Source organism: Ambystoma mexicanum, chromosome 2q (genome assembly GCF_040938575.1).
Source record: "Ambystoma mexicanum isolate Mex_15411 chromosome 2q, UKY_AmexF1_1, whole genome shotgun sequence".
Lineage (NCBI taxonomy): Eukaryota > Metazoa > Chordata > Amphibia > Caudata > Ambystomatidae > Ambystoma > Ambystoma mexicanum.
The window spans coordinates 476090529-476104806 of record NC_090924.1 but is presented as its reverse complement, the minus strand read 5'-3'; the positions used below and the strand labels follow the sequence as shown (position 1 = coordinate 476104806).

Genomic DNA, 14278 nt, shown 5'->3' with positions numbered 1-14278 from the left:
GTTTTTGGGCTCTTTGAAAGAAAAATAACATTTTCTCACCTTGTCTCTTAGCTCTTCCACCTGGCGGAGGTCCTCCTGTAGGTTAAATATCTTATTGACCAGCTCATGGCGGTCGTCCAGGGCCTCCTGGCGATCGTGCTCCAGAATATCCAGAATGGCCTTGTCTGAGTCTGGCAAACTGCGCTTCCCAGCCTGCAATGAGAAATTAAGTCAAGGAAAGGCACGAGGCATGTGGAGTAAGCTACATACCAAAAGGTGAGACTCTGGAGGAGAAGCCTAGGTTCATGTTGGAAAGATTATTTGAATTTTACTACCTTACACACACAAAAGCAAGGAAGGGTTTTGCTATAGCTGAGTGATTCTTCAATCAACAGTAAATTAAGATTTGCATCTTTACAGCACTCCACGGTGGCCTGGATAATGTGAATTCTTTCAATTTACACATTGTATTTCCCAGAAACCTCTGGTCTCAATGATGTCATAGTAACACTATCAAACTACCTTGTTAGAGAGTGCACTCTTGTCTTCTACTGTTTGTTTATTTATGTTTGTTTGTTTATTTTATTTATAGCGCACGCCAGACCCAAAGGTAACCGGGCGCGTGTGCAAGAATACTTTAAGCTTACGAGTTACATTTACACATTCCAGGTAAATACAGGATACGTTGACAACAGAGCATGATTACAACCAAGCATGATAACAGAACAATGATTTCTCTACAAGTATGTACATGGAGTTATATACAGAGTTATATACACAGGTATTTGTACACAGAGGTGTATACGTAGTATACATTGAGAGTCAAAAAGTAGGTGCATTCAGCTACAGATTAACCGATGGGTAAGACGTAAGTAGTCCAGGAGTCGGTTAGTTATAGGTCGTTTTCTTTGAGCCATCTAATACAGTTAAGTCTGAAATGTGGATAGGATTGGTCAGACCTTAAAGAGGATGGGATGGAGTTCCACAACTGGGCTGCTTTGACAGGGAAGCTGTTGCCTCCGACAGTGCTCAGTTTAAATGGGGGCACAACTAGCTGGTTAGTATATGCTTCTCTGGTGGGTCTGTTGGAGGTTCTTCTTTTGGACCTTTCTGTTAGGTATTTGGGGGCTAGGTCATTAATACTTTTAAATGTTAGTGATACTGTTTTAAGTTTAATTTTGTCTGCTGTGGAGAGCCATTAGATTGTCTTCTGGCATCTGAGATATTCTCTCTTCTTGGGATTCCTAATGCGGCTCTGAGGGCATTGTTCTGCAAGGTTTGGATTTTTTGCAGTGTGTGTTTATTAGACCCTATGTATAATGCATTGCAATAGTCCAATTTGGATAATACCAGAGCTCTTGATAGGGTGAGGCAGCTGGTAGTGGACAGGTATGGTTTTGCTGCTATAATCAATTTACAGGTGTATTGTTACGCTCACCTGACTCCCACGGAGGCGCAGGTCTGGTTTGGAGTGTTGTTGCTTCTTCTATGGTGAAGCGCAGGACCCGGAAGATGGACTGGACCGGACCTTCGAATCTGGCTTGTCTGGCTCGCAGGAATATCTTTCTGTATGTGAAAAGGGAGTATTAACAATCCGTCCAGCCCAAACCGCTGGACGGATTTACACCAAATTAGCGGCAGGAGCAGGGGCTTGGTCCCGAAAGCGTGCTTTTGCAAATTTGGTGTAAATCCGTCCAGTAGTTTTTTTTTTAAAATGACCAAAATGTAAGGCAAAAACTTAGTGATATCTCTGTTCGCTCCGCGGACGGACTTCCCGGTTCGCTCCGCGGACAGTGCCCTGATTGGCCGAGCGGCTTGCGTGATGTCCGCGGACATGCAACATGTTCGCTGATTGGACGGCGTGGTGCGTGAAGCGCGTCAGATTTTCTGTGGCGCCCGCCATCTTGCATTCGCGGACGACCGCAGACAGCGCGGTGAAACTTGGATTAAAAATTGTATTTAGTGGAGTTTGTTGGTGTGTAAGAGTGTTTGGGGAGGGTGGGGGAGTATGAGATAGGTTCAATGTTCTGTTTTTTTTTATGTGCTAGACACATCAGTGATGTCATCAATGACATTTGTGATGTCATCTTTGATGTCCTGGGTGTTAGTGTTAGCAGTGCACGGTGGCGCGAGTTATGGTTGCTTAACTTACCATAACTGCCGAATTTCAGGGGTTTTTCGGTTTTACTTTGAACCATAACGTCCCTTTAACAACGTTTTTTTACTGAATTTGATAGGTTTTTAGTAGTGCAACTTAACCATAACGTCCCTTTTAACAAAGTTTTTTCACTGAATATATATATAAATACATAACTGAACATTTTGATGATTTAATTGAGTTTGATTCACCCCTCCTGGTTCGCTGAAGTCTGCTGCCGTCTGGAAGACATCCAGATGGCAGCAGACTTCAGCGAACCAGGAGGGGGATTTAACCCATGACTGTGTGTTTCACCTAATTGAAACCTTTTGACTTGAGATTTAGCATTGCTATCAGCCCTGATTTGAAAAAGACACTGGTGTGTCGAAACACGTGTCATCCGTAAAGGGCACTTTCAATTCAATCTAATAAACTAACCAACCCTTCACAAATACCCAGTGTGGCGCTTTTTTTGAAGTGTAGAGAAGTCCATTCAACTTGAGAGGAAGGATGACTGGTGCCTTTAGATGGAGTCCGTTGTTTGCTTTATTGGTTTGAAGTGGTATGCGTTAAAAAGATGCTGCACTGATGTTGTCACTATGATCCCATTGATGCCAGATATCACTCGGAAAGCCACTCAAAAGCAAATATGTCCTATTGTCAGCTAATTTTAAGTTACGTTGTATCGTTTATTAGGTCGTCTGGAGCACAATGACACAATTACACTAGCCTCCTGGCGCTACACTAGATGGAACTTTAGCTCAAGTACCAACAGACATTAATTTAGTGAGAATAAACATGTCTTCAATAACTTCCTGATGAGCAGATAGCTTTCTGTGGCTCTCATAGGTGTGGACGTAGTGTTCCAGAGTTGCACTGCACACTAAGAGCATGGGTTTCCTCCCAGCATACACTCGTCAATTCGAGCACTGTGTGCTCAGGGATTGTCTCTGGCTCCCTTCTGCATTCATTCAGGAACATATGTGACCAGTTTTTGTCTCATAAGCATAGGTCCTTTCTCATGGATGACCTTATGTGCCTTGCGGAGGTTCTTGAAATCCACCCTGCACCCCATTATCCAGTGGATACGGGGCAATACAGGTGTAAAGTGATTGTTTTTTTTGGAACTAAATGAGGAGCCGAGTGCCATGTTCTCTACTTTCTGCAGGTGAGAAATCAGGTATTTAGTGATTTGCATTTGCGGAGTTCAAATGGGACAAATGAGAGCAAAAAAGGCCTGGGATACCACAGGAAATGTACATTGTCGAAAGGTCAATTTAAGCACTTTATGGGAGAAGAAACCCATCATGATCAGTGAGGTCACTTGGTGTGTTCTAAGTAAGTCTTACTCCATTGGAATCCCCTTAGTTTTTTCTAATAGGGAGATATGCAATCCGACTCTTGGCACTAATAGTTCCTACGCCAAGACTGTGTAATCTTGCCCACTCTTAGAATCGTAGCGTTGGTAGGGTTCATTTTCTGACTATTCGCTTGCACCCAATTATTTAATGCTTTTAAACATCAGGTTGGGTTATTGTGGCGTAATGTAAAAATATGCTGCATCTCATCAACATCGTTAAGGACTGTACCCCGCAAGTTATCAAATCAGCTTGATCAGTATGTGACATGAATAAAGGGGCAGATCTGAATCCCGCCAGCCTCCCGAGGTTGATAAACATGTAGTAGAATGGTAGGGAGGCATCAAAATGTACTGCCACTTCTCATAAAATGTCACTTTATTAATTTTTTATTTTATTCAGATTTGTAGAGCGCACTTCAGCCCGGGGGAGTCGAGGCGCTTGTTACAGACAAAATCTTAGTTACATAGGATACAGTAATTACATATAATACAGAATTTACAGTAGACATGAATACATTAGCAATGCAGAATATTTACATGGATTCCTGAGAGTTTCCTAATTATTTTGTAAGGAATGAGGTTTTTAGTTTCCTGCGAAAAACGTGGATTGAGTTTTCCGCTCTAATATCTGCAGGCCCCTGACATATTACCACCTACTGGCTGTTCAGTAGAAGAGTGTGGCTGACCATGTCAAAAGATGCAGACAGATCCAGCAGAATGAGAGCGCCTTGGGATCTGCCTGCCGTCCCAAATCATTCAGGAAGCATGAGATTGCAGATTCTATGCTAAACTGTGTCCTATACACACCTGGAGAGAGTCTACAAAACTGCTGTCCTCAATAAATCTTTGCATGTGTGGTCTGAGCATCATTTCCAGTAGTGTGGCTGGGAGAAAAGGGAGATGGAATGCAGGACTACATTTGGACAGGTACGAAGGATCTGCCTGTGCTTTTTTCAACAAAAGGGTTACAGTGGCAAACGTTAGAGTCACTGGAACAAATCCTGAACTCAGAGAGCGATTGCTGATCTCACACAGTTTCTCTAGGACTGGAGAACAGAACATTAGCTCTTCAAAGACACGACGAGGGCAGCAGGGACCAGTGAAGGGTAGAAGCACATGCTGCCTGATGTTAATGTCCCACAAAGAATCATAATAATGGTTGCAAACACTGATATCAATGAAGAATAAGCCGATCTTCACATCCACAGGGAAGTTCTGGCCCATTGTAGGGATTATATTATATGTATACATGTTTCCATTTTCTTCTTGCAAACACTGGTAATACCATCACTTAGGTGCTGTGATGGCTTGATGTCTTTCAGGGTTCAGCTCAAACCTTTCTTAGAATTCGCAGCTTCAAGTAGGTTTTCTTGATAATGGGATACTAAGAATGATCTTTATTCCAGCCATTTATGTTTCAGTAGATTTTTCATGTTTTTCCACAAAACCTCAAGTGTGAACCATCTGTTTTTCAAATTGTTTGTATGGGATAGGTGATTTTGGTGAGTGCTCTCTCTCCGTTAGCCCTTTTATAAGCCAATCTGACAAATTCTTCTATCTTTCATCACATTGTAGCGTGATTCTATCTAGTGAGAGGGTGATGTTGGATTTCATGTTCCCCATCAGCAATGGCAGCTGGAATATTTTCCTAGATAAACGTGCTGTATTTGTGTGCTGATTTTGGGGACACTGGTCTCTCGTTGGGTATTATTGGGAAAAAGGAAGAACAAAATGGATGGACTAGACCTCTATGGCAGGTAAACATGTAAAATGTTTGTAGGTTCAGACCAGGTCCAAAGCGTGACCAGTTTTGAGTGTAGGTCTCTCCACTAGTATTAAAGAGAGGTCTACAATCCACTCAAACCCATTTTTAAAGGAGGCGAGTAATATCACAGAGACTTGCCAAAAATGTGCCCTGTCGGAAAGTCGAGGTTTTCTGGGCAGGGTCAACCCCAGCTTGCATTATTCCTATGGAATTTCTTATGGGTCGAGCTTGGCCTAAGTTCTTGGGGTGGGGTTCAAGTCTTGTGGACCAATCAGGAGGCTCAAGTCTTGATAAAGAACGTAAACCAGACAATCAGGGTACTTAAACCATCTAGAAAAGGTTCAAGGGTCTAAAATAGTCCCAGTTCACCTCCTGCATACTTTGTGAGTTTTGTTTTGCTGTGTAGAGAGGAGTACATGGCAGTCTCACAATTTGGTGGTGCGTTGGAGAACATTTTGAGTCCTTTTGGGGAGTTTAGGAGAATTATGGCTGAATTCTGAAAGAGTTTCTTAGTATTTTGTGTTTTTCTTGGTTTTTCCTGGTCCCTGTTTCATCCCTTGTCTGTTTGCGTGTGTTTGTTAGTACCTCACTCTTAACTTTCCTATTTTGCCCATACCCCCTTATTAGAGAAGGTATCAGAGACCACTAGGAAAAGGGGATAGAGTGTGAGGAAAGGTAAGCACTAGCTGAGGGGGAGCCAACAGTGGCTGTGCTGAAGATGACAGTAGCTGAAGTGGAGGTGGCAATAGCTGGAAGGTAGGCTACCAGCAATCTGTGGGCATTTTTCACAGAGATGCAGTGAGTCACAAACATGGAGCAGAGGGGGCAGGAGACTGAAGAGACTGAAGATCACTCAGTGGGGTTGAGATATAGATCCCTAGCAGATGACTGAGATGAGGAGACTGAAGGCACTGCACAATTGCCAGCTCAGGATGAGGAACACGGGCCCACTGCACCATTGCCTGCTGAGAATGGAGGGGGGCGGGGTAATGCATGATTGTGCTTCCCTAAAACAGGAAAAGGTGGGTCAGAAGTCATCTCCACCCACAAATCTTATCATGGTTATGGTGGTACAACAGTTTGCCAGAGAGTGAGAATATCAGGGGGAGGCCGGTACTGTAATATGTCACCTCTGCAAAAAAGGAAGTGCATCGAGGTGACCCGAGGAAGAGCACCTTGGGCAACTCCTTAATGAGAAAGCACTGCCACACGTGTCAGACGGATCTGAACGCGAAGCACTCATCAGGTCTCAATGACCTCACTGGCGCAGCACCCTCCTCAAGCAATGATGGCAGCCATAAAGGAGTGTCAATGACAACCCATCACATTGCCACCCATGCAACAAGTGACCAGATGCCCCTCTTGCATCGTATATTGAAAAAAACAATCTAAAAATAAACACAAAAAAAACTAAAGTGATGACACTAAGGCATAATGCTAAAACAAAGCAAAAATCTCCATCTCTATATCTCAATGGAAACAAACTTGAGATAGTAACATCTATCAAATACTTGGTAGTATTGATAAATCAATCAGAAACTGAAAAACAATGGGTAGAGAAAACAAAAGAAAAAGCATTGTCTCTCGCCTGACAAGGAAAGATGTTACATTATAAATACAGAGCCTATTCTCTAAAACCAGTGATAACATTTCATAGGCAGAAAATAATGGGCACAATAACATATGGTTCAGAAACCATATTGAATGCACCACAGGATATGTGGCCAATGCTTGAAGGAAAAATATGGAGGAAAATCTTGGCTTTACCTCCGACTTTTCCAGTACCACGTATACGCCATGAATTGGCGCTGCAATCACTGGAAACATTGAAAAATTGGCAATCTCTCATGCTATTCAGAAAGACATTAGTAACGGATAATATACCATCAATTAACATACTACGTACAAAAGAGACGACAACAAAAGCAACAGTCCTGGCTATATGAAATTACTAGAACACAAGAAAATCTGCTTAGAAATGCTGATCAATCGTCCGCACAAAGCTAAAATATGCAAAGAAACGATTGGATACGAACGATCAGACAAAATGCAAAATATAACTATCATTAACCCAGGAAATTGATGTCCGAGCATTGCATCAACTTCCACAGTACCTCCAACAGTTCCCTAATCGATCTATGAGAGACCTGTTACTAAGGTTGCGTCTGAACATACTGCCGACCAGAGAACGTCTGACAGTGATCAAACTTCTGCCTGAAACACTCTCCTTTTGTAGCTTTTGCCAAAGTAAAAAACAGGTGGGAGGAGACCCTACATCATATCATCATGGAATGTCCTGCTCTGGATAATAAAAGAAAATTGTTTAGCGCAATGTGGTTACATCAGAGACCTCAACTCGATCCAGGCCAACTTTGGGCCTCAATACTGATGGTAAATGACAAGAAAATAATGTATACAATCATTCAATTTTGGGAATCGATAATGGATATTTATACCACAGAAACGAATCCCGATCCATGAAATGCAGTAATGGAGGTGACGCAGACTTAAAAATTAATTAATAAATCAAATAAGTCAAACTTGGCCCCAATTAAATGGAAAGGGAATGGAAATATTAATACGAATTTATTTTTTAAAATACATTTTGAAAGAAATGAAATTGTAAATATGAGTGAAAAGGTTTGGCAACAAACTAGAACATTCAATAAAAAAAATGTTTAAAAAAAGATGCACCTTGAATCTCAGCCAACAAAGATGACCTCCCAACCCAAGTGTCTGGCCCAGTCCAGGCAGTCCCAGTGGCACCATCAACAGATGGGGTCACAGCTTTACCACCACTAGCACTGTGGTCCCCCTTGTGTGAAGTTCAGGTTATGGTGCTGCTTGGCCAGGGGAGAAGTGACAGAATAATGAGGCATTTCACATAACATAACATGTGTATTTCGCCTGCAGAGGGGCATCTTGGCACTATTGACAGACAATATATGTTTATTGGTACTCAACTTAATGGTACTCGTTTTGTTGGCCTCAGGCGTACGAAGTGCTGAGAGGATTTACCACAATGAGAACCTGTGACCCTGAGACCAAACACAGGCCCCTGTTCTGGAGGAATTATTCCAATGAGCCACATACCTGGCTGATGTATGCACCTAATGCCTATATTGCAGTACCTCTGATAGCTAGAGGAGCTGGACAACATGCTAAGAGAGGATTGTGTGTTACGGACATGCTCCAACACCAACTTATACACACATGTAGGTGACCGGGCAAGAGGGTAGAAAAAGACTAGGCTTGGAGAAATGGAAGATTCTGGAAATACATATAGGAGTCTAGAAAAAACAGGAATGGCTCTGCTTGTAGGTAGAGCCAAAGACATTGAGGCAGAATCACGAACGAGTGAGAGCGCAGAACTAGGTTGTGGATCTGCTGGCAGAGACAGCCACATAGACTGAGGCAGAACCACTAGAGGATACAATACCACCATTAAACTGGATGAATAAAGAAAAAAGCCTGAAATAAGGCATCATTGCTAGATGCAGCCAAATAGACTGAGGTGGAACCACCAGGAATGTAGAATTTCTGGGTTGATCTGAGTCCTGGAGTTTTTGAGGAAACTTTGAACATGTGAGGGACTGCCCTGTTTTGAGCCGAATATCCATTGTTTTCAATGTAATGGTTGACCGGCCGATAACTGGAATTGAGCACCACTGCTAAGTAGAACCAAATAGACTAGAGGTGGAAGAGCCTGGGATGTATAACCTTTGGGTTGAGTTGAGCCCTACAATTTTGGGGTGAATTAAGTTGATTGAGGCAGAACCTACGCTGACTACAATGTCAGTGTTACGGAGGGTGAATAAATATGAAGACATAAAATGATGGAAATAATGATCTAAAGTATACTTAAGCCTAAAGAAAAACTAAACTAACTGTATTTTGAAGGAAGGACAAAATAAATGCAACTAGCATTTAACTTGAGGAGAAACTAAACTTTAAATCCAGGAAAAAAGAAAGCGTTAGCTTAATGAACTACTTTATCTGGTGGTTCTGTTGTTTGGTCTTGCAAGTCCTGGTTCTGGAGTGCCCTCCCGTCGTAGCCTTCAGAGATAAGATGTTCAATAATATTTATGAAAGTAAACTCTGTCCCACATGTGTGTCCTTGAGGCATCCCCTGTGGTTTGAGACCATATCCTCAGATGCAATCAATAAATACTCCTTCAGAATGCACTGTACCTGCAGCGAGGTTAGGGTTTCCTCAGCCAATCGAACACGCAAAAATGGCTACGCTGACCACAAGTCAGAATTGAAGTGGATCTTCATCCTTACCCGGTTCCTATATACCAACAACATATATAGCAACCATATGGTCTGCAGTGGACCAGCTGGATTCTAGGGGCCCAAACGCAAACAGCAAGCTCGACTTCAGATGGCGAATGTTCCACAACCTCTTAAAATGTTCCACTATTCGAAAGCTTGTTGGGGTGCCTACTGAAGTAGTGCAGGAACCTGAAGATAATAAGTGTGCGCAGTTCGATAGCCTACTTTGAAGCGGAAGGGTACCTCTCTGGGTTGGTGTTCTCTCTTCTTGTTCCATCTCGATTTTTAGATGCGTCTTCAGTGCATCCTTTCACATGGTTGGCACATTCTCTTGTGAATGAGCACCCCCTTTGCTGTACTCGTTCTTGTTTACACGCAGATTATTTTATAACATTGCCACGTTTACTTTAAACCGTGGGTCAATGTGTGGATTCTGTCAGAAGGTTAATAGCAGTTTCATGGCCATTTGCCCTGCCTCTGAATAACCAGACATGTTATGTTCCGTTATTGTGTTGGATAATTCTAATTCCAACAGCTACACTAGTGGCAGCACTTTGGTGAGTGACATACCATACAGACTAGCCCTGTGGGTGGCCTCTTCAAAATGTTGCAATAAAGAACAAACATTGTCCAATATTTCCCAATGTATATCTGACAGGTAGGCACCCTCCAGTTGCTGTCTATGGCAACTGCAGTAGTCGGTCACTGCATTTCCCTGTTCTTGCAGATGCTCTGGTGCATGGAGGGTTAAATTCCACTGAGCCAACAGTGCAGTTGTTAGCCTGTTGCAAAGGAGCTTGTTACAAAACTGCAGCTTTCCTAAGACATTTCACACACTGTAGGAGTGATTAAAGTATGAACAGATTTTCGGGGTTGTACTAATCATCTCATCTAGTGATGGGTAATGGCTTATCAATTGGGTCCCATCAGAAGGAGTACTTGGGCAAAGTGGGACACATGTCTGGTTCACCTGTCCTCAGGGCAGTTACAACAGGGCAGTTACAACATTAGACCCACTGTCTGCTGCCACAAAGCCTAATTTTAAACCACAGTTAGGAACCAGTGCGCCGCAAACTCTTTTACTTTCTCCCAGAGAACAACTCCCCTGTAAGGCGTGCTGTCAAAACCTTCCATGCAAAGTGGATTACTGGCAAATGGCATTTGTTGGCTGTTCTCCTACACTTTGCTGCCGAGAGGTATTATGGGAAGTGACTCAGTGCCTTGTGATGGCCATGACATCAGTGTCTTGAGCATTGGTCCACAAGTCCATTTTCATATGGACTTTCTTATCTGACCCTCAGAGTGGTCAAGTCTCATTGCCCACTACTCATAGGACATTCTTGTAGAGGTATGGGGCAGTGTTGTGCTTGAATCGTTACTGATGCAGAATTTTCCATCAGGGAATGACAAGGACAAGAAGCCGTCTGAAGGCTCAATTGTCCACAAATCTATCAGCAACATTACTGCAAGGTTGCCATTGAAGAGACTAAGCTTTTATATCTTTTTTGTGATATTTCACATCACACTCAAAAGCCTCAAGAACTATGGGCTGGAGCATTGTGGTGGAAATACGTTGTCTGGATGCTGAAGAACCAGATGGCAAATATCGTGTCAGAAAAGATGTCTATTTGCAAGATTTTCCATCTCACGTAATGGTGCAGGATAGTGGTGCTAAAGTGTCAACTGTAGTGGAGGGATGTTTCATTTTCCTTTTGCCAAACGTGTATATGATGCCATCTCAAGTGGGCCCACAGGATGGAGGTGACCAAATTGGTTGGAAATTGCATTTTTGCATATTTGGCAATTGTCAATATGTGTTTGCTGCTCTTCAGCAGTGACACAACTCTACAGACCAGAGTTTTTTGAAAGCTGAATTGGGCCCTAACCATGTCTCCTCCTTCCTGTGGTCAGCTTAGTGAACTTTGTGCGTATGATGTACTAGTTCTGTTGACAGAAATGACTGTGGTGTTAATGTGACTGTCTGCAAGGATGAACAACCACTATCTTGTGTGTTTTAGAAAAGACTGTACACTGAAGCACAGGGAGGATCTCAAGTTTGTTTCCTGTGCACAGTGCTTGAACTTAATTCTATGATTTTGTCAGATGTGCCAATGACTGCACCCTCTTGCTCTGTCTCATTGTCTCTCTTGCTACCTGTGGTATCATCAAAGAAGTGCGTCATATTATCAATCTAGAATTAGGGGCAGAGCAAAACCCTTGTCAAATACCATAATGTCATCAGATTCCAAGGACAACAGAGCTGGAGAATCTATAGGGATGTCCTCTTGTTCATCAGCTGTGGAATACTCCCTACCTGAGATTATGTCATTTCTTCTCTCTCTAGTGCCTCAAATGGTGTGAGTTCAACATCCTCATCCCTAACTTCCTCCTCAATCACTGATTGCAGGTGTGACATTGGTTCATGCCCAATTGCATTTATTGCCAATGCTCCTAATTCAATTGAGGCAGATGGAAGTGTTATTTGCAGGGAACACATCTGTGCCCATAGATTGTTTGGTACGGCTAGCACACTCTCTTACTATCTGGGCTTCACCGAGGCATACTGCCACTTCAGTAACAGGTGTAGAGCATCCGAAAGATACATTCCTCCTCCAGACAATACCTCATCCCGTAAAACATTTGAATGTTGTAGTAGATTTAGACATGATATATATGTAGCTCAAGTGTAGTTGTATAATAATACTACACCAGAGCTTTGGCATGCTCTCCACCTCCACCTAAAAAAATGGTGTGTGACTAAAAATGCATTGGCGTGCTCTCTTCCTTCCAATCAAATGACGTGCCCCATAGAATACGTTGGAGTGCGTTCTCCTTGGCCTTCAAAATAAACATGTGACTAAGAATGCTTTAGTGTGCTCCCTTCCCAACTACAAAAATAACCTGTGTCTAAGAATGTTTTGATATGCCCTCTAATCTGACTCTAAAATATAAAATGAACATGCCACTAAGAATGATTGGGCACGCTGTTCTCCCAGCTACAAACATTATTGTCCCTAAGTATGTTTTGGCATGCTCTTTTCCACCTAAAAATAGGGTCTGGGGCCCTGAGATAAGAGAAGGAAGATTTTCCATATGCGAAAAAAACTGGTGAGATTATAAAGTGAGAAATAAGGAAAGCTGAGAAAGGCCAGGGGAAGCAGCCATACCCCCTTGCACTGTGAATATGCCTGAGAAAAGCATGCAGAAGGGAAACATTCCCCCAACTGTATTACACTGCCAAGAGGAGCCTGAAAAAGGCCAGGGGAAGAAAGACATTCCACCAACTGTAGTGAACTGTGAATGTAAGACAGAGAGAGGCCAGGGGAAGTGAGCCATTCCCCCTACTTCGTGTAGTTGCCAACCATCACAAACTGTACGAGTCCAGAGGAAGCAAATCATTCTTCTGGACCTAGCCAACAGTAAACTACTTTGATTTGTTTTGAAGTGCAAGAGTTGGAAATAGGTTTTGACACAAGATGGTGGACTCTTTCCTTTAGACTGACATCCTGGAGTATTTAGTTAGTTGAGGCAGGGACACAACTCTTATACTTAGGGAAAGATAGGGGTTTCTCTATACTTTCTTTCCAGACTAAACGTCTTTGCCCAAAACAATGCCACCTCTGTGTTAGTCTCTTCCTTCGACACCCTTCCACCACCTAAAACAAAATGTGACTAAGAATGCTTTGATGTGATCTCCTCCTCCACCTATAAAGGTATGTGTGCCTATAATGTTTTGGGGTGCTCTCCTCTGCCACAAAAATAAATGTGTGAGTAAGAATACTTTGGCATTCTACCCTCAAAACCTACAGAAACGGTGTGTGCCTAAGAATGTTCTGACAAGCTTGTCTCTGCCTATAATTTGTGATTAAGAATACTTTGGCATACTCTCTTTCCCACCTACAAACAATGTTTTGTCGGAGAATGCTTTGGCATGTTCTCTTCTTATCTACACAAATAAAGTGTGCTTAAGAATGCTTTTGCCATGCATTCCCACACCTATGCAATAAACCTGTGACTAAGAATTATTTGGTATGCTCCCCAAACTACCCACAACAATGTGCTCCAATCCTCAACCCCCCCATAATCCTACCCTAACTCTATAACTCAATGTCCTATTATTAATTTCAAACTACTGTAACTTGCTTACTTTACAGTTCAGTCCAGCCCCTAACTCGACAAACTCCCTTTTATATCGCTAGCTCTGTGCATGTGTTCCTCCCTGTTCAAATTCTGACCACCAACTGTCTCGAATTCTTCAGGTGCTTTTTTATATAGACGTTAGGACGGCAATGGTTAACCCACCTAGCTTTAAACTCAGGAAATCCCTGAAAAGGCTGACTTGCTCCAACTCATCAAATCCAAGGACTTTTTTGTTCAAACCAGCTTAGATGAGAGTTCTAAATTATCTGCTTCTAAATGTGGGAGGAGAAAGTGTCATCATATGAATTCCTGTTATGAATAAGGAAAATGATGGTTGGCAAATTATGGTGAAAGTGTGCAAAGGCATAAGCATATGTTACATTACGTGAGGTGCTTACGAGGCAATGGGGTCATGGATACAAGTGGGCTTTAAATTAAAACCATTCCCCACCCCAGACTATATGAGGTTTACATAGTAACTGTTTAATTCATATGGAACATTTTGGGGAGCATGGGTCTATGTGAGTCCTTAAGATATGATTCAGTGAAGAACATGAAATCTAGACTTAACATGGAAATTATGTCTGCTATACCTATGTTACCTTCAACAGTAGATCTTTAA

The 14278-nt window shown here is 42.4% G+C and overlaps 1 protein-coding gene across 2 annotated transcripts in view; it reads right to left on the bottom strand.

Annotated features, from left to right (window-relative positions):
• CARD11 (caspase recruitment domain family member 11) overlaps positions 1 to 14278 on the bottom strand; it is a 1247701-nt gene that overhangs the window by 789499 nt on the left and 443924 nt on the right. For both annotated transcript variants that reach the window (XM_069647590.1, XM_069647589.1), the window contains exon 7: positions 40 to 192. In XM_069647590.1, coding sequence (XP_069503691.1) covers positions 40 to 192 — 153 coding nt within the window. The remainder of the gene's footprint in view (positions 1 to 39; positions 193 to 14278) is intronic.